The sequence below is a fragment of the Pygoscelis adeliae genome, unplaced genomic scaffold (assembly GCF_000699105.1).
Source record: "Pygoscelis adeliae isolate BGI_AS28 unplaced genomic scaffold, ASM69910v1 Scaffold88, whole genome shotgun sequence".
Lineage (NCBI taxonomy): Eukaryota > Metazoa > Chordata > Aves > Sphenisciformes > Spheniscidae > Pygoscelis > Pygoscelis adeliae.
The window spans coordinates 3,333,542-3,357,550 of NW_008825616.1; the positions used below are offsets into that span (position 1 = coordinate 3,333,542).

Here is a 24,009-nt window from a genome sequence, read left to right on the forward strand (position 1 = left end):
CTATTGACTGTAGAGAGAGGAGCCCACGCTGGAGCAGGTTTGCTGCAGGACTTGTGACCCCGTGGGGGACCCACACTGGAGCAGTCTGTTCCTGAAGGACTGCACCCCATGGAAAGGACCCATGCTGGAGCAGTTCATGAAGAACTGTGGCCCATGGGAAGGACTCGTGTTGGAGAAGTTCATGGAGGACTGTCTCCCGTGGGAGGGACCCCACGCTGGAGCAGGGGAAGAGTGTGAGGAGTCCTCCCCCTGAGGAGGAAGGAGCAGCAGAGATAATGTGTGATGAACTGACCGCAACCCCCATTCCCCGTCCCCCTGCACCACTGGTGGGGAAAAGGGTAGAGAAAATCGGGAGTAAAGTTGAACCCGGGAAGAAGGGAGGGGTGGGGGGAAGGTGTTTTTAAGATTTGGTTTTATTTCTCATTATCCTACTCTGATTCGATTGGTAATAAATTAAACTAATTTCCCCAAGTCGAGTCTGTTTTGCCCGTGATGGCAATTGGTGAGTGATCTCCTTGTCCTTATCTCGACCCATGAGACTTTCATTATATTTTCTCTCCCCTGTCCAGCTGAGGAGGGAGAGTGATAGAGTAGCTTTGGTGGGTACCTGGCATCCAGTCAGGGTCAACCCACCACACTACTTAAAAGTCTATTTATGATATGCTGCTTCTAGAATAGATGGAAAGCGATTCACCTCCAGAAGAAGGGTCAAACCTTGGGTGAGTTCAATGACCTATTCTGCTTGGTCTGAGATCTTAATCTCCAGAGACTAGAAATTATTACTCATATTTATATAGTGCCTAGCAGAATGGGAGCTCGAACTGGAAGAAGAGCTAGCCCTGAGCACAGTCAAATAGCTAAGTCAGTGATATGCAAGTGGTGGTCATGGTGTTGACTATGCAGTGTTAGCAGCAGCACAAGATGAGTAAAGTCAAGCGTTCACTCTTGGTGGCCCATGGACCACAGATAAGCCTGTGCCTGTGGTTATTCTGCAGATGGTTTAAGACTGTAAAATGCTGGTCCAAAAAGTAGGGGTTCTGGTTGCATTGGTTACAGTAACAATGCGAAAAGTAAAAAACATATTATTATTTTGATTACACAGTAGTAACAGAATAATTACACAACGTGGTAATTCAGGAATGACTAAAGAGAAAAGCGAACCATAATTAACTACTCTATCTTGCAACTTAGACCCTTATTTGAGGAAATGACATAATAACATGGAAGTAATTTCTCCTTACAAACCTAAGTACTATAGAAATAATTCTCAGCTCAGACAGTTTGTTCACCTTAGGGAATTACTGGCATAATAACTTTTGGAGGAAAACAACAAGAAATATAAACATATGAAAGTATACATGAGTGTGTAAATGGGCTAAACTATGATGATTATGATACATTTTTAAGTTTTTTGGGACTGTTTTCCAACTAGCCATCAGATTCAATGTCTTTTCATGTACAGGTTTGAACTGCCTTTCTAGAAAGCTCAGTGTTTTATTTTAATTTTGAAGACTACATATTTAGAATCCTGAAACCATCTTCAGGGCTCAATAGAAAGACCAAAGATGAGATTAACCTAAAACCAAAACCTCTGATTTAGCCATTCCAGCCTCTTCAGAGACTTCAGGATATCTATGATCTAATTGTTATGCCGAGTCTGATCCCTGACTAGCTCCATCATTTAACCAGGACTTTACACAGACTCAAAGGTTTTCTCTGTGAGAATTTTTTTTTTTTCTACAAATTCTTTATTTTCCCACTCTTTAGCACTATCTTCAAAAATTAGAATTGGTCAACATTGTTCTTTTTACTTACTCCACAAAGCTTCTGGTACCTTCCAGAAGTATCTATCTTCCTGGACTAAAGCCCTGAATAAGGAAAAAAAAAATCCATACTTGCAACAGAGAAGAAAGGAAAAGACGTCTGTCAAAATAGTGATGCTTGTGAAACTAGATCAAGAAATTTACCCATGGACAAGTTTTGAGCCTTGTGTCTTTCCCACAAAATTGAACTGTCACATCTAAGTGAATCTCCTCAAAAAGAAGTTGTCCCACACCTGATGAATCTCTTTGAAGTATCTCTTAGCACATTGCTATAGCAGCCTTACAGATCCTAATTTTTTATCATCTCACACATACATCTCCTCTCTTAAGATGGTGACAAACTGTGACCATTTGGACAATACTGGATGGTAACCACTGGTAAACAGAGAAGGGACACCTCACCATGACATTTCTTTTCACTGTCATTTAGACTACCAAGACATATCTACACCTCTTTTTCTTACAAGGGAGTATCAGCTTACTTAGCTTACTGGGCTACAAACAGATTTTGGAGGTTTACTGAAATTACCACAGGATATATTCTCCACCTACCCCATTATATTTGCCGTATTTTGATGGCTTTCAATGATGGATAAATAGAAGGAAAAACAAAAAGCACCAGTTGTTTTATTACACAGGGCATAACAAAACAAAACCAAAACCCCAAGCAAACAAAAAAAGCAGGTTTCTCTTGGTTTATCCATAACTATGAATACCAGTTATGCAAGACTCACTCTAGTTACAATAACTGAAGTAACTAAGTATTTTAACCCTAATCTAACAATACGGCAATGAGAATTTAATTCTATGACAGATGGCCATTTAACGACAAAGATCTGCACTGACAGTGATTCACATCCTCCCTTGGCAACCAACTCCACAGCCTAGTTTTTCTTGTAGTTATGAAGTTTTTCCTAATATTGGATCAAGTTCCTCCCTGCTGTCTTGTAAACCCATTTCTTCTGCCCATAATGATGACAAGGAATAACTGATGCTTGTCTCTTATGTAACATCTTTTTCAGCCATCCTCAGTTAATCACCAATCTCCCTTTCTCTCTGGACTCACACACCCAGTTCTTTAAGGTTTCTCTCTGAGACCTTACTTGCCCAACTTCTTCATTCTAGCAGCTTTCTCTGAGCTCCCTCTGTTCCCTCTGTCTTATTTAATAGCAAACTTGCAGTGTTTATAAGCATATTGTGACAAAAAGAAAACATAACAGAATTTTAAAAATTCTTTTGAATGTCATGTACAAGCCAAAGCCATGTCAAAGGCTTCTCTTCCATTAAGACCTAAATGTGACCAAAAGGGCCATGACACTTCATCCAAAGATGGGCTAAAGAGAGTAAGAAACAACTTGGAGAATTTTACACATTATTTCAGAATGTAAACTGCAGCTACAGCTCTGCCCAACAGACACAGAGCAGTTCACGCAAGGACTCAAGGTGCGCTGCACGTCAGTGCCTTCATTCATGCAAAGTCACTGAGCCTGAATCTGCAGCAGCTGAGGTGTCTCAAAAACTGACAGAGAAACATACACTCAGAAAAGAGGAAGTGAGATACAGTCCTAGGGTTTGGGTTTTTTTAATTTCTTTTAATGTCATGTTCTCCACAGTAGCTATACCAGCAGGCACTTGGGATGTAGTTTAATTCCTCCAGGCAAGGTTTGGATGAAGAGACCCTGCCTGGGAAGAATCAGTCAGCTTCTATCCTCCACCTGCAAGAATTCATCTCATTTCATTCCCTAACACATGTGAGGTTTGCAGCCAACAGGCCTGCAGATCAGCTGGACATACCTGTAGCATCATGGCCATCAGCTGACTTGAGCCTGCTGCTTTTCTGCAGCTCCCTTGTCCCTCCCGCTCACTGAAATGATCAGTTTTTGTAGAACTCTGGGATTTCCAGATCAATGAGTTGTCTAGAAAGACTTGCCATTTTTGTTGTAAAGAAAGTGACTCTACCATTATTTTCTCCTATCTGATCAAAAGCCTGCAGGAAGTTAAACTGCTGGCATTATCTTGATTTTGTGGTTTTCCAAGCTTTGTTCCTCATAAAGACAAAATGAGAGCATAGAGAATGACTGATCCATAGTACTGGGAATGGACAGTATGACCAATCGACCTCTGAAATAGCAAAAGTCATCAAACTTCTCATTTGTTCTCTGATCAGAAAGGGAGAAGTGTAGTAATTTCCCTCTCTCATTCCTCTCTAGCTGTGTCAGGATACCCACATGCTAGCAAAACATCACGTCCATACCAGGGTGGGGGCAGAGTCTTGTACAGGAAGAAATAAACTGCAAACAAAGCAGAGTTGTAAACTTATCAAAGAAGTCTTGTCAGAAGCAGGAAACCATTTATAAACCTAGTCCACTTCTGGGAAGTTGGTGGCGTAGGATATAGGGATGGAAACACTTGTGGCAACAGCGATTCTCCTCTGGCATGTTCTTGGAGGGTGAGCAAGGAGGCTCAAAAATTTCCTTATTTATCAGTGTCTTGCACGACACGTAGCAATGAGGTGCGGAAATCAGCATGAACATGCAGTAATTTAAGATTCAGCATTCATTGTGTAATAACAATAAACAGCATTTCGAATGGCTGGCAGTTACAGTGAGATGTATTACTTTGCCCTCATGAGTGCAAAGAAACACACATTTGCCCCTTATGTGAACAGTAAGGAAAAAGCAGAAGTCTGCCTTCCAGACTGATTCACCATTTCTGTTAATGACACTGCGTATCTCATTTCCTGGGAAGTTCCAAGTAGTGAAATCATTCTTGACACCTTGTCCCTACACAAGAACTATGTGCAATTTTCACACCAAAGTGCCTACATGGTCTGAAGTTTGGATGAGGGTAAGAGGGCAAAGTGTCAGGAACAGTTTGATTTGCGTGACACAGGATGCTTGAATGTCTCAACTGGAATGAGTGTCTCCAGAACTGTAGACCTTGGTGTTGACAGCACGCATCTCACCATGCTTATTAGATCGCTGCTTGCCTCTGATCACACACGTTCACATGGTGTTACCGAAATTCTGAGTATGCAGTAATTTAAATGCGCAATATAAATTTTGAAAACCTTCTACATGAAGGGTTTAGTTTTTGATTTTGGTGTTGGGTTGCTTCCCCCCCACAATACACACATAATAAGTTTTAAGTTGGCGGGGGGGGGGGGGGGGGGCGGGGGGTGGTTGGTTTTTTGTTTTTGTTTTTAAAGAAATAATTTTTTTTTCTTTGGGTGTTACCATAGTATGCCTTGGCCATACTCCTTTATAAGCCTTTTTCCAAAGACTGTGTGACTAATAATGATTTTTCTTTCAAGTCTATTTTCCACTTGCTATAGAATAAACAGCTGCTTTTTTTTTTTTTCTTTTTTTTTCTCTCTTTTAGAATCTCATTTTCCCAAAAAGAAAGCAAGGGTTGACCTTTCAGGGGCTGCCCTGATAAAGTACACCTCTTGCTTTCACATCACTTCATTGATATATGTCCTGGTTTCGGCAGGGATAGAGTTAATTTCCTTCCTAGTAGCTGGTACAGTGCTGTGTTTAGGATTTAGGATGGGAACAAAATTGATAAGGCACCAATGTTTTAGTTGTTGCTAGGTAATGCTTACACTAGCCAAGGACTTTTTAGTTTCCCATGCTCTACTGACTGAGAAGGCTGGAGGTGCACAAGAAGCTGGGAGGGGGCACAGCCAAACTGGCCAAAGGGACATTCCATACCGTGTGACGTCATGCTCAGTACATAAACTGGGGGAAGCTGGCCGGGGGGGGCCGCTGCTCAGGAACTGGCTGGGCATTGGTTGGCGGGGGGGGAGCAATTGTACTGTGCATCACTTGCTTTGTGTATTATTATTATTATCATCATATTATTATTATCATTTTATTTCAATTTCTAAACTGTTTTTATCTCAACCCACGAGTTTTTCTCACTTGTGCTTTTCCAATTCTCTCCGCCATCCCACCGGGGGGTGGGGGAGTGAGCGAGCGGCTGCGTGGTGTTTAGTTGCCAACTGAGGTTAAACCACGACAATATAAAAGGGCGGAAATTTACTCTTAGGCCATATCACTGACCCTCAGCTCTATCATAAGACATTTCTTACTCTTTGAGTGAGAATATCCCAGAATACCCCAGTCATAATGTTTTATGAATTCTCACTAATCAAGGGGAGTCCAATGGTTTTCCAGTAGAAAAGGTTCTCAAACTTCAGTTGTCATACCAAGCTCTAGTCCGTGGGGTAAAAGGTTCTTGTGCTCATTGACTTTTGTGCAAGATGCAATCTGGTAGATGTGTTCTCACCAGCTATGAGTGAGAGGTAACTCCCCCCTCGATGTGTTCATCTTATTCACACTAACAGTACACACATGGGCAATCACTAGTTGTTGGGTGACAAATTTGCAGCCCTGCCAGTTTCACAAGAACGTGTCTATGTGTAAGTCCCTTACTACTGGATCTATCTGCTAGGTGTTTGAAAAGGTCAGAAGTTCATTCCACTTGACTCAGGCAAAAAGGCAGACTTGTGACCAAAGACGAGAGCTTGAGAAATAATTCTCAAAAGGGTGAAGAGGAACAGCTGTGAAAGAAGAGAGAGAGATGTTTTTACAACATAGTTTATTGTAAACCATCGGTGAGATCAGAGCACTGCCAGCATAGCTGTAAAATGGCACAAGTGAGTTGAAAACTGTATTTAAAAAGAACAAAACAATATAAGTAGTATCTTCATCTGCTCTAAAGCACTTGTAACATTATGAAAGTGAGTTATTAAAAAAATCTTCAAAAGGCTCAAAGAGGGCAGAAGTACCTGTTCACAGTGTTATCAGAGAAAGTCATGCATCTTACATATTCAAATATATGATGTTTATTGGTGTTTATTTCTTTTCTATCCTTCCGGCTTGGACAAGGAAATTAGAACAACTCAGCTACATACTTCTTCAAAGCAATATTTTATTGTTTCTTCTCTTTTCTTCCTTGATAATAGCTCTCAAGAGAAGAGTTGGTACAGCATTCAGCGAGAAAGATGCGGTCTTTTTTCTACAGCCACTACACAGAACACTTTTTGAATAATAAAAGAGAAGAATTATAGATAGGATATCTGATTTTTTTTTTTTAAATAGTTCTGCATAATGTGAAGAGGAAAGAAGAAGTCTCAGATCAAGTGGAACACCAGAATATCCTTTTAATGAGTTACACATTATATTGTATGATGTAGATCTTGCTAGGGCTTTGCCCTGATCTTTGCCATACCTTTTTATAATATTAAAAACACCCTCAGAACTACAGTGCAACAAGGACCATGTCTAAACTCTCAAAACCAGAGACTGATATTAAGCTAGAAATACTGGCTATAATTTCATCCTGTGTAATTTAGTCAATAAATAATGGCAATAAACATGATCTGAAAACTATATCTCAGAGTATTTGCAAGTCAATAAGTAATTAAACTTCACAGCACCTTTGTGAGATAATAAAAAGTTACTTTGCAGTTTTAATATTAACATATTCAGAGAAAGCTTGCTGCTAGTATTGTAATTGCTGTATAAATACAGGCAATTAATTTCCACACACATCCCTCTGCTTCGGCATAGAAGTTCTGTCCAAGTCAGAGGGAGGGAAACTGAGGCAATGACATATCACAGGCAAGATTTTCAGAAAAAAAAGGTTGAGATTTGAATTCCTAATTCAGCCCAATGTCTTTGAAAATCTCACCTCAAGGGAAGAAAAATCAAACTTCGGTGATGGTCTTCTACATCCATATTTAGGTGCATGTTACAGTTTGACACTAGAGTACTCTGAAGTTCTGCAAACATCCTCAGATTTTTTTTTTTTTACCAGCTCTTACTTGGATATTGCTTCTTTTTTCTTCAGGATAGCATGGTACCATAAGTAAATATTGCCTAACATGATATGTCCGAGACCAGAAATGGAATCGGTGGCTGGGCCAGAAGCAAAATCCAGGGCCCTTCCTCTGCTCTCATTTTCTAGACATTAGCTCATGTTCTTTGAAAACTACATGCTGCAACTTCATTGCTATCACAGTCTACATTAAGCTTTAATTTGGGATGGCTTGGCTTCTGTTGTGATTAAATTGAACTCTTATCATAACCCAAATACAAGTTCTCGTTGTGTGTTTTCCCAGAACACAACAATATTGGCTTAACACCAAGCTGGCACTCTGCACCCTAGACCTTGGCTAGGAAATTATATCTGTAGATATGTACACGTGCAAACACTCCTATACACACACACGCACACCCTCACGCATGCACATCCGCACACTATTTTAAGCACTAAGATATGACAGTGACAGAGGACACTAGAAAATTTCCGGAAGACATATGGAAGCTGCACATTTATTTGAGATGTAAAAAACACCTTGATGCAGTTTGAAACACCAGTCCCCACTCCTGGTGACTGTGAGGCAACTGAAGCCTTTCAGAGGCCAGCATTAAGTGAGTCCATATAAGAGAGTTGCTCCAAATCTTTAAATAAAATTTAAAAAATCATTATTTTTCCTTTTATTTGACCACAACCCTGGTGATACCCCTTCCTTCCACAGCTCCTTTCTTTGATGGCTATATTTATCAAAGGCAGGCAGCCCCACTTTCCAACTGTTTGCGAGTAAGGGTGGAGAAAACCTTTGGGTTTGGGCATCCCACTCATCTGAATAACCTGGCAAGTCACTTGGGTCTCACTGTCTCCTTATTCTGCTTGTTTACAGGACCTATTTTTTTTAAAGAACAGAGCCCTTCAAGCTGGTTAGTAACAAGCTGTGTCTCCGGATGCCAAAGGGACAACACAAAGCCACTTTGTAAAGAAGTAGATTGGCTGTCCTCCCCGCTCAGTAGGAGAAGGGCCTAACTGAGAAATGCACTTGGATGGCACTGAAAGCGGTTTGTCAAGTCATCAAAGGGTCTCTGCACCTCGTCGGAGCCAGCCTTGGGAGAGGGAGGAGGGAAATCTCCATCCCAAGACTGTCTCTGTCACTCTGGGAGATTAAGAATTAGCCTTTGCTCTTGGTAAAAGTCAAGGAGGGGAGGGACAACTCCTGGGAGAAACCTCGCTGTGTCCAACACACTTAGGCCAACATCGTGGCAATTTACCTTGGCAAGCCCTACTAATCTTAACCCCTCCCAGTATCTTCAGGCTGCTTTTTGACTGTCTTCAAAGAGCATTTCTCCTCTGCTGAATCACAGTATGTTTTGTTCATCCTTCTTTCCCAGATAGTAAAAAAGATGTTTTGCAAGAAGCGCTCAAAGGCACTAAATGTGTTAAACCCACATGGTGCAGGACAGCAATTGTCTCACAGGGCTCTGACACACAGCAGCTGTGAAGTCTGAATACAATGCACTTTCCACTACAGTAAGCCTTTGCTTGGCAAAGCTTTTCCATCAAATGACTTATCTGTGTGGGCAGCAATACTTCCCTGTTGGTCTTATTCTTCTGGCCTCCCTCTCCCACCTCAGCCATTGTCAACCTTTCAGTCACAACTGCAACCTAGTCTAGCAGTCGTCATTTCTTTTGGCCCTATTTCAAAGACTGTTTTTAAGCTATCTGACAAAGCTGTACCAGGTTCCCAAGGCCTTGAAATGACTTAATCCAGGGAGAAAATGTGTGCAGATTACATTTGCTGGAATAAATACTGCTTTTAGTTTTCCTGTCCCTTTTTTAGCTCAGACGAGGAGGTGTGTTCCCCAGTGACATAATGCCAGCAAGCAACAGACTGAGTAATGCATCCACCATACGGTGTGCCTTTCTGCTGCACACAGATTGCATCAGTAACAATCTGCAAAAGGCTTACAGGCTTCGAGTCCTGCCCTGACAGACTGGGGATGTGGTTTTCCCTTTGCGCTTGTTCAACACAAATGTTCTGCAGACCTCCATCATCAAAAGGATCACTTGCATGTCCTTCACCACCGCAATTTCATTGAATCTTTGTCACTCACTGGACAAGATGCAAACTTTGCCTTCACGTAGTTAAGCTTGTGTTATGTCCCCATTTGTTTATCAGCCTAATTTTCAGAGGCACTTCAAGTTCTAATGAAGTGGCTGAGTAAAAGCAAGAAATGAAGCAGGATATCCAGATATTTTCAACCAGCTGTGAGGCAGCAGGTAACTTCTATAGTGTGCTATAGAAATGCCCTAGATAAAAATTAAGAAGGAAAACCAGGTATATAAAATGCTTTAGGGCATCTTTTTCAAACCTGATATATTTAAGGAAAATTGCGTTCTTCTGTGGCAAAAGAAAATATAAAGAAAATTAAGATAAAGAGCATAGTATAAACAAAAGAAAGGCTCCATCATTTATGGTCCCAGTCAAAGTTGTACATCTGGGAATGCTACTGGATTTTTTAGCAGGGAAAATGAGAGAGGAGACTAATGCAGGATAAATAAATGCATAACACCATCAAAAAATCTCTACAGCAAAGCAGAACCCAAACAGTAGATACATATATTCACATGTATCGTGTGTTCTCTGGAACACTTTAGGAAGCAACAGATGAACTACATAAATTTAAGCTTTTGGTTACCTGCCTCCTGCCTCTGAAGCAGGTTGTCTGTCCACTTTCCTCCTCTTAGTCATCTTTTCCCCCTGTCCCCCTGCATCTGGCAGCTTTAGTAATTAGATAGAACTTATAAGCCAAGTATTATTTTTTTTTTTCAGAAGGAATTTTCCTAACGAAAAATCTTACTGAAACAACGTGCGCTCGCAGCCCAGAAGGCCAACCATATCCTGGGCTGCATCAAAAGCAGCGTGGCCAGCAGGTCGAGGGAGGGGATGCTGCCCCTCTACTCTGCTCTGGTGAGACCCCCCTGGAGTACTGCGTCCAGCTCTGGAGCCCTCAGCATAAGAAAGACACAGACCTGTTGGAGCGGGTCCAGAGGAGGCCACAAAAATGATCAGGGGGATGGAACACCTCTCCTATGAAGAAAGGCTGAGAGAGTTGGGGTGGTTCAGCCTACAGAAGAGAAGGCTTCGGGGAGACCTTACTGCAGCCTATCAGTACTTAACAGGGGCTGATAAGAAAGATGGGGGCAAATTTTTTAGCAGGGCCTGTTGTAACAGGACAAGGGGGGATGGTTTTAAACTAAAGGGGGGTAGATTTAGACTAGATATAAGGAAGAAATTTTTTATGCTGAGGGTGGTGAAACACCGGCCCAGGTTGCCCAGAGAGGTGGTGGATGCCCCATCCCTGGAAACATTCCAGGTCAGGTTGGACGGGGCTCTGAGCAACCTGATCTAGTGGAAGATGTCCCTGCTCCTTGCAGGGGGGTTGGACTAGATGACCTTTAGAGGTGCCTTCCAACTCAAACTATTCTATGATTCTATGATTATATCCATATTACAGCACATGGTTATACCATGGTCCCAAGAAATCAGCAAATATAAGGTGAAAGCATCTTCCATTTATATGGTAATAACTGGTGTTCCTCAAAAGACAACATACGTTATTTATATCAAAGCATAAATTAGCCTAACGGGACCAGACTGGAATCAAGACAACTATTTGCGTTGCCATACACCCCAGTTAGTCCCAGATGCTGCTCTTTCACACTTCAACAGAATCCAAATTTAGACTCTGCCTTTTCCATCTGCTGCTTGTCTCCCCTTTTGAGTCCAACCTTTCATTCCCCATGACTCCTCAGGCCCTGATATTACTTCTTGTATCACTCGTGGAGGTGATTAGTGAGAACTTGGAGTCGGGAACCTGGAGGTGCGTTATATCCAGCAAATGATGAAACATTACAAGAAAGAGCTTGGGAGAAGGGCAAAAAAATTGTATATGTCTCTCAAAGTCAGGTTGTTCTCCAACTGCCTAGAAATTATTATGTTAACCAGACTGCTCCATGGAGGCTGGCTGTATTTCAGGCCAAGTCTCTTGAAGTGCTAATCATCCTTATCCTTCCTTTTGGTTTCTACCCCAATGTTTGACTGACAATTTTCCCTACTCCCAAATTTCTTCTTTCAGCAGTCCAGGTTTAAATCCAACTCTGTGTTCAAGTCCTTTGCCAAGTAGGAGTATGCTGGAATTACCGGTCTCAGTGATGATCCGAGATTTGATTTTTTATTTTGATTGGGGTCAAAAAAGAGGAGCAAGAGGGAGAAGAGACTTCAATTTCAGAAAGGTGTTTGATGCAGGATGGAGTAAGTCCAGAGCATACAGTGCGTGCAAGGGAGATACTATGTCCTGAAATATAGGAGGTGCCAGAAGCCCTGTGAGAAGGGTGGGAGCTGAGCAGCGCAGTCCCTGTTTGTATGGTGTGCTGATGGATGAAGAACATCTGCTCTGAAAGTCAATGAGGAAAGATGCTGCAGATCTGGGAGAATAAATTCCTATTAAGGCAGTGACAAAGGTGTGAAATACATCATCATGAGGGCCAGGTACTAAGGAAAAATGGGACTGGTCTAATGACATATTCCAGTATGAAGCAGAGGAGAGGCAAATCATATTGGGGTAAATGTTAATGAAGAAGATCTGAAATAAAAAAGGATGGAAATATTATGAGGTGTGGGAAAAAGAAGAGTTGCAAAAGGGATGCAGCATTTTGACAAGGGATGTTCTTCATAGTGCAACAAACTCAGTCCCATCTCCAGTCTGTTTGGCTGTAGGGAACAAAGCAGAACAACTTTTCTAAAAGTGTCTAAAAAGAATCAGAGAACAGTTCCCGCTGTGGCTCATTTTTCTCTCCCCAGTTCAAACACGCCACGGCCTGTTTTTTCCCACAGTGCAGGGCTGACCTTAAAATCTTTCATGAGCTTTTGCTAACTGCAGCCCAGCTGGTTGCAGCGTTCCAGCCATCTGCTTCTATTTTTAAAACCCCAGGTTGCAGACAGTTTTCTTTAGTTACCACTCCTCTGGGGATTGCCTTAAACAGAACTGCACAAAGCAGCAATAATTTCAGTTAAAATATTTGTAACTTTGAGAAAACAGTTGAAAAAATCATGTTTTAAAATTTTCAAAGACACTTATGACTTGTTTCTACATTGCAGACCATGCAATGTAGAAAGGCCTCCTGTTAGCATCCCTAGGATTCTGAGGGATTGAAGCGCAGCAGAAAAGGAGGCAGGACTGATCTTGTGCAAATGAGGATGTTTAATGGAAGATCCATTCCTATGAAATCTCAACTCCGGAGGGGCTGGAAGGTTTCGCACTTCAATACATAGCCACCAGACAGCAGTTAGGCCGACTGAGTGAACTACCAGCTGAATTTGGGTAAGGAAGATGTGGAAAAAATGGAACTTTTGTGTCACCTTCAGAGAAACATTTCTTGGCTTTAGGTGGGTGTTGAAGACCATAGACATGGACAGAGAAAGTTGTCTATTCAGAAAGTTCACATGCCCTCCTATGAGAAACATTATTTTATATACCCAAGTTCAAGGTTTCTCCTATAGCCTAGCAGCCCATAGGCTGCCCTTCCTACTTACATCTCCGTTACAGCAGGTTTTTGCTCCAGGCATTCCAGGGAATGCCCCAAGTTTGCCTTGGCTGCCCTGTCCCATGTCTCATGAAAGACTGAGATCTTAAAAATCTTTACAAAACAGCCAAACTGCTTCTACCAGCCTAAGGGACAGATTAATCAGACAACTATGTACTAAAATATACAAAGTCCTTCTCACCAGACAGGTTTTCTTGACAAGACTACGTTGAATGTCTTCTCTGGTGCTTGACGTTCATGCTGGCAAGGAATTTTATTTTATTTTTGATAATTTATATATTTGGCCTTTAGATGCTAAACTGAGCTATAAGTTCAAAACTGGAGTGTAAAGATCCATGTCAAGTATTATAAATGCTTTTATTTTTGTTGAAAATTTTGTGCTTTTTTAATTTTTTATTTAAAACTACAGGGCCTGTCTTGGTGGTCTGTTTACATATGTATGTATAGGCATATACAAGGGAGACAGGTCTCTATTAGAGTTGATCAAGGCCTCATCAATATTGTCAGGGAAGTTTCCAGTTATTCAGCTAACCCTAATGTTGTTATCTGAATAGTTCTTCATGTTTCACTAACTGAATTCAGTAGACCTGCAGTGACTTTAATGGAAGCTTAGAAAATTACCTCACACGTGGACTCCTACCTTGCCAACACCTACATTTAGATGGCTTGGCTTGCGAGTCAAAACACATCTTCTCTGGAATAACAGAATTACACTGCATCTCTATATTATTAAAAATAATAACCTGATTCAAAACATTTGCAGAATACAGTATGAAAAGATAATGTTTCCCTCCCCATAAAAGCCCAAGAATTAAAAAAAACCAAAACAAAACAATAAAACAGATCTGTCCAAATCATGCCTATGAATATAATATCAGCTGCAATCTGAGTCTTCATCAAAACTCACCCAAGAACTGTGTTACATCTTTGCTGGGATAACGGGAGTTGGAAAAGTGTGTTCCACACAGACTCATTAGTAATTTTATATAACTCTGGCCCACATGCATGCTTTTCCATAGGTAAGACTACATGGACAAAAGTTTATACAGCTACACGTACACACTTTTTCTGAGTCACATGAAAGTCATACACTAGTCTGAGAATCTAGCTTGGCACAGTGCAGCTACCACAACAGAGTGTGTGATCCCACTGTTTTCCGTACCTCAGCTATCACTAAATCCCATACATTGCTAATTAATTAAATCTGCAGACCTTGCAGCTCTTCCATTTCTATTCCATTTTCTTTAATGCATGCAAAGCATTCAAGTGAATTTACTAAGCTAAGCTCATAGGACTGGGCACCATTTAAACCATTTACGCTGATTTATATTTGGAATAAATGTGTACTGGTGAAACCCTGCAGTTTTTCTGAGGCCATTATTAAAATTTAACAATGATTTCAATGTTTGAATGGGCTCAGGAAGCAGCTATTATTTATCAAGAAGCCAAAGTCAAGGCTTCTTAACAATATTGGACAAAACTGACTAATTGGACAAACAATCCTTTAAGGAAAGAAAGAGGTTATTGTTCATACAGTGAAAACCCTAGCATAATAATTAACCACTCTGAATGTTTTGGCAAAAGGTCAGATGCAATAGAAGCGAAAAATGCTCGAAAAGTCATGTGAAAAGTCCTCATGTGACAAGTAAAAGTACTTGAAAGAGGCCATAAACAGAACTCAAACATGTAAATCTGAAGTGCCTAAATCACTTAAATGTCTACACAGAGCCCAGGTTGTCTTTAAAGTCCCTCAAAGCCTAAAGTTCAAGTTCCAAACAGATCCACAGCTTCACTCCTGCCAAAGCTCAGCCAGCAGTCAGAAATCAGTGATTTCTCTAAGTTCTCTGAAAATAGGCATTCCCAGATTGCACTTGTTCCATATCAAGAGGACCAAGACTCTTACCAGAGGTCTCATTCACCTTGTTTGATTTTAGTTTTCTAAAAGCTCATTTCCAAAAGCTCATAGGTGACAACTGAGAGTAAGGAATTCCGCCCTAAAAATGTCACCAAGACGTATTCAGTTATTTCAGGATATGTTTGTATTAGTAAACAAAATTGTCCAGTGCCTGTCCGCTAGGCCCAAGAGCAAGTAGTATGGTATGATTTGCAGCAATACAGCTAAATTCTCCTCCTCTCAGTCCAAGGCGGTTTCCTCCAAACTGCATGTTTGGAACAACTTAGGCACACCCTACCTTCTGACCTGCACCGTACAGAACAGAGCCAAGTTGTGCCTGCTAGCAATTAAGAGTCTGGGCAGCAGCAGGACAATGCTAGAAAGCATGCATTGGTCTTAGTGTTGATGTCATCTAAAAGAACAGGTGTAGACCTCTAGAAGGAAGGGAACATCTGGGGCAGTCCTGAGTTGGGTAATAATGGTGATGGGCAGTGTTTTGGGGGCTCTCTGGGTCTAGAAAGCTGCTTGTGATACAGGTGGTTCCAGCCTGAGTTCTGGCACATTCTGTCAGGCTGGTGAAGGAGAAGAGAAGGACCTAATTCAGGGCTCTGAGCACCACATCTGGAGTAGTGTGTTTTGGGCTTTTTTTTTTTGTTTTAAGGAACAACTTAGATAAAAAGATTTTCTTCCAAGTACAATGCACTATGGCCATCTTTGTCTAACACCCCCAGCAGCATATGGCAAGAATTTTCTTGACAATCACAAGAGCAGGTGTTTTCTTAGGGTTTTTTTCAGTAGTGAAGTACAACTTTCACATTCCTTCCAGTCTTCTACCTACAAGCCATGTAAATGGAAATGTGAACCTAGATTCATAAAGCATTTTCTCTGCATTCAATAGACAGAGGCTAATGCAAAAAGATGTAAATCTGTCAGCCTCAACAATGACAAGAATGAAAACAAAATTTACCCTAGAGCCAAAATACCCACCTGTGGCAAATAAATCTCAGTCTGTCAGTTCATGTTTCTTTCATCAATAACCTATACAAAGAAAGAGTCATTGAAGTACACTTTGAAGATTAACAGAAATGGACTAACATGGATTAGCAAGGAATAAGATCTACAAACACCAGAGTCTCACTGCATAATGCACACTTCTGGCAGGACTTTCCAGGCTTCTCCACCAGCAGCAGACAGGTTAGTGCTGCTTGGACACAAAGGTAGTGTGTCAAATTGGCACATCATAGATCTTTCTGGCTCTCACAGATTGAAATAAGTGTTTGAGATTCACTCCCATGCCTGGATAATGAGCAGCCAGAGTTAAGATCAGATCTCTTATAGCAGACATGAAAGTGCTAGTATCCACTCCCAAGTATCACAAAAAACATTTTACACTACCATGACAACACAAAAGCCAGATAGGAATATAATTTAGCTCTTCTCTCACTCCTTGAACAATGCTAAAACATTTTTGAGTAAATCTGGCTCCAAGACAGAAAATATGGTCACAGTACAAGTGACCTTGCTTCCCACACAGAACTGATACGATATAAAATCAGGAAGGCCCATCATTTCCCCCTCTCCCCTTTAATTCATGCCAGGTTCTTCTTGAGTAATACTGTGAAATGGTGAAACGAGAAAAAGTTAGAGATCCCCAAGGGAAACCAAGTGTGTGCTGCAGCTTGTTGTTTTTATAGTCACATCCGCCTTTTGGACAGATTGCTACCTGCAAGTGCTCCATTTACTTTTCAGGAAAAAAAAAAAAAAAAGTATGACTGTTTCCAGCAATTGCACTTAACAGCCACTTTTTGCCAAGAATTGCTGTTTGGCTCCCATGCTTCCAGGGAACATTGTTTTGTTTGTTTTCAATGGCAAAAAAATATGAATTAATAGATAGTCCCTCCAGGTTTTTGCCTAGGAGTAAGGATACACCCTTTAGAAAAGGGAACTGAGCACAAGCTAAAGGGAGACGAGATTAAATGGAGGGATCACCTTTAACTGTTAGTAGTCCTTCTCAGGACCTTGAAAATGAAGGGTAAAGGAGAAGAGAAAGGGGAAAGAAATTTCTAGAAATGCTACAAAAATGAACAAATAATATCACTAAGTTGATAATTTTCCACAAGCTTCTTAATTTCTGCTCTAAGACAAGAATAGAAACAAAACAGAGGAAATGGCACAATGAGGGCAATTCATGGCAAATTGTAGAGCATGGCAGATCAGGAAGTTCAGGAGATCATGAAAAGGGGCGTGTATTAAGTTTCTAGGGTTCTTTTTTATCAAAATCTATAAATCTCATAACACAATGATTGAAAAAGTTGAATACCTTTCATTCAAACAGGCATGGCTCAAGGGCAGTAGGGTATATTTTTCAACCAAAGTGAAAGGAGAATGAATCCTTCTGAATGCTAATAAAATCCACAAATTAGTTGCCTTTTATGGGGTGTGTCATTTCTGTCCATCCATTCTTGGTTCCTGTGTTTATTTTGTGTTCAGCCTCTTTACCAAGTTCTGAAGTACACAGCAATTTATCGCAGTATTACAGGCAATAGGGCTGATGACCACATCTGAAGACCATTATAGCTGAGGTAGCTAACTGGTTCTGCCAGTCGCTATTACCTGCCCATCTCTCCCTGCAGGATTAGACAGGGTGTAGAACAGGAACGGCCATGGGCAGGCATCCATGGTTACATGGAAGTGGTCAGAAGTACAGGTCTCTAGAAAGTTTTACTCAAAAGAAAGACACACAGCAACAAATAACTGATCTGGTGGTAAATTGGGTTTTTATCTGGTGATAAATATTTGGGGTGAAATTTTGCTTCCCAAAATAAATGAGACAATTACTGTGGCTTTAATGAGAATAAGATTTCACTGAGAGGGTTAAAGCAAAGTCCCACTACTGTCAAATCAGAATTTAGTGTGTTAACTCCCTTTGTAGATCTGAACATATTAGATTTGTCCAACAGCACAAGGGAATCTTGAAGTCAACAGCAATTGTGCCTTCCAGGAACATCATTCATAGCTGTATTTGGCATATGATTTCAATAACCTAAAGCGGTGTGATCTCATAGATGGCTAATGTCTAATTGTCAATGAACCTATTTAAACAGAAGTTTGATTTCACAATTCAGCTTTGGAAAGTCTATAAAATGATGCCTTTGTGCCCAGAAGAAACTGGCTAAGTAAATTCTGTAATATCAGACAACTTATATACAAAAAATATGGTCTTTTCAAGGACATCAGGCTTGAGTAAAATGAAACCCAGAACCATTCTTGACACAGATGTTTACTATAGCCCAGGCTTCGACTGAATCATAACAGCCTTATTCCTAATATAATTTTACTGTGTGACTCTTGGCATGTCCAAACTTCAGCTGGGTAAAAGGAGGGAAAACATTGAAATACTATGGGAAACTCTTTATTAGTATTATTGTGTTATTTTAATTTTTAAAACATTAAGCTGTGAATTGTGACTGGTGCAGCTGGTGGATATGGAAAGACAATGGAAGCTTCCTGGTTTATTGGCTGTCATTATGTTATGTTTCAATCGCCTTTCTTTCCTTGCACGTGTTAAAAGTCTATGTAAAGTCAAGCAACATGAAATCTAAAATTAAATCGCCACAGTTACAATGGGGGGGCAGAGCACGTATTTACTTCTAAAGATAGATGACTAAAGTTAGGACCCATATCTCCTTAGATTGTCTATAGAATCAATGGAGCAGCAGGGGTTTCTCCAGGGATGAATTCAAAGCACCTTGCTCAGGCTTCTTCTATATTGTCCTGTGCTGGTGCATGCAAAAACCAGATGGTACTTTGTCAGCTGTCTAAACCACAGAGCGAGTACATCTGCACTGCTGATGCTGTCTATCCCTGGGATCACAACTGGCCCTCAGACAAAACAGAGCAGAGTGGATCATCTTTGCATTGCTCAATTTTGCCGAGGAAAATTTTGGGAGAACGTTAGTTGGGATGGCCCATACAGGCACTGACAACTCTGTTCCTGTACCTGGGAATATTCCCCTGTGCTTTTTCATTTACTAGCATCTGTGTGGCCACTCTCTGTGGGTATTTGGTATGCTGTGGGCTACCCGACAGGGTGGCTACCGAGACCATGGCAGGTGGTCCCTAGCTAATCTACAAAAACATCTACCCTTTATCAACTTTTCCTGTTAGAATGTGTGATAAATACAGAGGTTCGTCCCTGGGAATTACCAGGACACAGACATGGTCTGTTTGTCCATAGGTCAGGAACTATTAGTGCATACATCATGGGAGATGTTTTAAACAACGGTGTTCCAGGCTTCCTCTTGATATCAGGGAGATTTTGTTGAGTTTCTGGGTGATCACATGTAAATACATTTGCCCACTTGACATTTGTTAGTAGGTTTCGATACTTGCTGCTTCATGCTTTTAATTCCTTTGCTGGGTATCTTCCAAACATTTTAATGAGATGATGATAACTTTTAAGTGTGCTTGTCTAGCACAAAGCAAAACCATTTGTGCCAGGAGTGGGGAGACCATTAGCAGCTATGGCCTTGCATTGTTTAGAAACTGCTGTTCTTAGTTCAGGATCTAAGTACTACAAAAGCACTTCAAATGTACCATTAAGCTTTTCCTTCTTCAAGAAGAAAGGAGGGGTTTAAGCCTGGAATTCTGTTGAAATATGTTTTCACTTAATTTCCAAGAGCTTTACTGTAAATTGGTTAAACATTATCACTGTGAATAAATACACCAACAGATCACACTTCATTTACTTTGACCTGCTTTTTGTTTCTTCACTAGTGAAAGTTATTGTACATCTTTCATCTATTTTATTTATTACTGTGGTGGTCATAAGCAGCTGCTAGAGCAGCTGACATGATGTAGTCCTATTACACACCAAATAGAAAGGCAGTATTGCTTGTCTTCAAAGTTTTGGACTTTGAAGCGTAGAAAATAGGCCAAGATATTGCTCTTCACAGGGTGTAGAATAAGGAACAAATTGTGAATCTCACATTTTCTCCATCACTAAACATGTTAAGTTACCTCAAGTTTGTCAAACCAAACTATTTACTGTGGGTGACTTCTGCAACTGTTCTGGCTGATGATAGGTTCTGCAAGGCAAAAAAGGGTTAATTTTGGGTCAATGGATGCACTAGGATACCAGCAAATAAAGTTGAAAAAAGATTCTGTGAAGTGGGCACAAGGTCCTGGTATCCTGTTTCATTTCTAAGTATAATTTAGATAAAGCTTACTTCCAGGTGAGGGCCTGCTTTGCCTGCTATACAAAGAAAGAACCTTCTTTTCCCCAAAGGCTAGCATCAAGTCAAAGAAGCAGTCAAGAGTGGAAAAGTAGAAATTGTCTCAGTCTTACAGGTGGGCACCTGAAGAATGGTATAGAAAATGAAATTGTGTTGTGTTGGAAGACAAATTAAAAATCAAGAATCATGAACATTTCGTGTGTTAGCACAACTGATTCTGTTTATTTTTAAACCACCCCAAAATCCAATCATGCTGTATGTACATAGACAATACACAGGATAGCACACCGACTGTAGACAAGAAAGATAGAATGTATTCTATTTTAGTTTGCTGGTGATTTTCGTGTTTTTTTTTTTTTCATTGTACGTCTGCTCAACTTAATGAAATGATTCAAGCTATATGGATTCCCATGTCAACCCTCCCTCAATTCTCTTGTCCACACTGTCTCTCTAACAGGAGACGTCCATCATATTACCTCTGGGGTGTTTGTCTGAATGGTAGAGTGTGCAGCTTTTTATGTAGGTTCCTCTGGGCCTCATTTCTTATGTAAAACTGGTTTAGTGCAGAACAAGGATATTGGCATGTATCTGTTTTAACTATATTCTATAGTTAGTACGTAAGACCAGCTAATGCTTCAGGTTACTCAGGCATTCATAAGTAGCACACACACAAAAACGAAAACAGAAAATAGTCTTCCACATCTTTTAGAGTGTTAATTTTCTTCACGTTTCCAGTGTCATTTATTTTGCTAAGCACTGCTGCAATTCTTTCCACTTGTCTTATGCTCTTATTTTCTTACAAAACAGTATACTAGGCTTTCTGTATAAAACATATATATAAACATTTATATATATATAAAAAACCCCAAAGCAATGACCCCAAAAATGGACTTACACACAGGTACGTATTTGTCCCTCATTAGAAAATATACTGTGTGTCTATCTATTCATTGTCCCTGAATGTCACAGCACTGGCTGTTAGAGTGGTGTCAGGAAGAAAGGGACCTTTTTTTTTCCTGGTTTGCTTTAAAACATACAGTTAAATTATGTAAGATGAACAAAAGCAGAGTAGTCACAGTAAAAATCAGATCCTGTTAACATGCTGGCACCATATTGTTTTTCTTGCCGTTATTGTTGCTACTCTTCAATTTGACTTCTAGTTATTATTTCCCAGGAATTAATGTATCTATACATTTTTTGTCATATATTCTCTCCCCTCACAATGAGCTGGATGCAGGTTCAGCAAGAATGAAACACTAGAAAATCTAAATGGATTAGATTTAGATGGGAATCTGGAGATTCTTGCCCTGTTTAACTTTTCTGGCCCTCTTTCTCAGAGATTATCAATCATTTAGAAAATTATGGTTAATTCTACATAACAAGTAATTTTTAGTGGCCTTTCCTTCCAACAGATGCTTTTGGGCAATGATTTGAGATAGTTTTTCACATGCACTGCTAGCATTAGATACCAGCCTTGCATATTTGTATAAATACTTTTCCCAGTATAAGGCCCCCATTATGGGTGCACGTGGTTCTCTGTCCTCAGTATCTATACTTTCAGCAAACAGACTGATCATTTGAACTACTTATCATTACTGAGTGATGTGCTGGGAGAACCACCCACGTTAAATACACAAGAAAATTTGGTGGTGGCAAGGGAGGGGTTAAATTTCAGCCCAATTTATTTAGCTCACGCAAAAGTGTCTGATGACTTCTTAGTCTGAATACTTTGTAACTGAAAAACCCCAGATATAAAAATACTATTAAGATTGGGGGCAAAAAATGGAAAACCATATTGAATTAAAAAACAAAGTACTGCTTGCTGATTTACAAAGAGTCTATAACACTGATAAAATCTTCGGAAACCAATGTTCTTTTTTTTTCCTTGTCTTTCTTTATTTTGGCTTCATTTCAACCCGGGAGTTCATATCATCTCCTTCCAGATCATACTCTTCTACTTGACCGCTGGTCCACACCTTCACGCGGTCAGTCAGGTCGCTGCTTCTGGGAGCCAGGATGAAGTCGTAAATCAGGGCAGCACTTGCTCCTCCAATGATTGGGCCAACCCAGAAGATCTGAAACACAGTTCCAAGCCCAGTTAATACATCAGGTACTGCTGCATTTGAAGCTGTTCTGAAAATCTCCTCTGAAGATTTTCTGCACAAAATTTACAGTGAAAACCTTAAAAATACAGTCTATCACCTGAATATTTACTTAACCACATGGCAAGAAACCAGGAATTTCTCACCATGAAATGCCAATAGACCCAGAGATTAATAACTGTGACTATGTTGTCAAGTTCTCATATTTAAAGTTAAGTATCTACTGGTAAAACATCTCTGTTACTCCAGATAGATTTGGCAGGGGAGCACAATTTCTAAAAGCAACAAGGGCATTAGTGTCCATTCTCCCACTAACTTTCAGTGATAGGTGAATTAGAAAGTAATACTTAGTGAGGACCTAATTAGGGGCTTAATCTGCTACTAGCTGCTATTTAGCTAGTGATATTGCTGTGATTGTACTGGTCTAAACACTTAAGGCAGGTAAAGTTTGGAGGGAGTGGTAATAAAAGTATTTTAGTAGACAGATTGATTTTATTAGAAATAACAGATAATTTTGAGGGATTTGCATGCCAAAGAGTTCATGAATCTGAAAATGTTTTCTTTTATTCAGCAATATCAGTGGTTTAATATGAATTATGACTTCTATCTCCTTCTCTCTCTCTACAAAGGAAAATAATTTTTCTATGGAATACTGAAAATACTAGGTACTAGCTTAGTTACATTACCTTAATATCCCAATAGAAGTGTTTAAGTGGGAGATAATGGCAAAATTTTCCTAGTGTCCTCCTTTTTTTGTGTTTTACTCTTTAGATTAAAATGGCATCCATATCTAAAATTTTCACAACCCATTGTACTATTTACTAAATTTCCATGAATGCCTATGTAAATGGCTGCCAAAATCATGAGTAGGAGAGTTAGAACAAGCTGCATTTTAAATATTCAAGAACACATACTCATTTAGGGCTTTTATATTACCCTTCTTTATTGAGCTTTAGTGAAATAAGTAAATTTTTGTGAAGTTCCTCTTTTTAACCACAGGGAATAATCTAAAATTTATAGTGTTTCCAGAGCACTTATCCATGAAAGCACATAAGCAGACACTTCACTTTAAGAAGATGAACATTTTATTAGCTTCCAAATATTGGATGATCCAGTTCAGTTTATAAACCTGCTTAAGAACCTTCCTAAATTAGGTTTTACCTGATTAAGCAGTAGCAATTTACAAACCCAGTTTAAACAATAAATACTCAATAAAGGTTTCTGTGTAATGAGGTTTTAAAGTTTAAAATATTTGAAATAAATAAACATAAAGGGAAATAACCAAAGAAAATCTTCTGTATTACTTTGAACATACACATTCAGCTTGAGGACTTTGTGATTGAAGACAAAGGGACTCCAGCCAGTAAGACAGCATCATCGGGGGTCCAACTTAAATGCCCCTATGCAAATGCGCATAGCATGGGGAATAAACAAGAGGAGTTAGAGATGTGTGTACGCCTGCAGGGCTATGACCTTATTGGCATCACAGAGACATTGTGGGATGGCTCCTGTGACCCGAGTGGAAAGAT

General features: G+C 40.1%; 1 protein-coding gene across 1 annotated transcript in view; it reads right to left on the reverse strand.

The window, feature by feature from the left end:
• Nucleotides 1-20,576: 20,576 nt before the first annotated feature.
• AQP1 (aquaporin 1 (Colton blood group)) overlaps nucleotides 20,577-24,009 on the reverse strand; it is a 22,710-nt gene continuing 19,277 nt past the window's right edge. Inside the window, exon 4 of the mRNA XM_009333296.1 lies at nucleotides 20,577-22,453. Within this exon, the coding sequence (XP_009331571.1) occupies nucleotides 22,274-22,453 (180 nt within the window). The 3' untranslated portion in view covers nucleotides 20,577-22,273. The remainder of the gene's footprint in view (nucleotides 22,454-24,009) is intronic.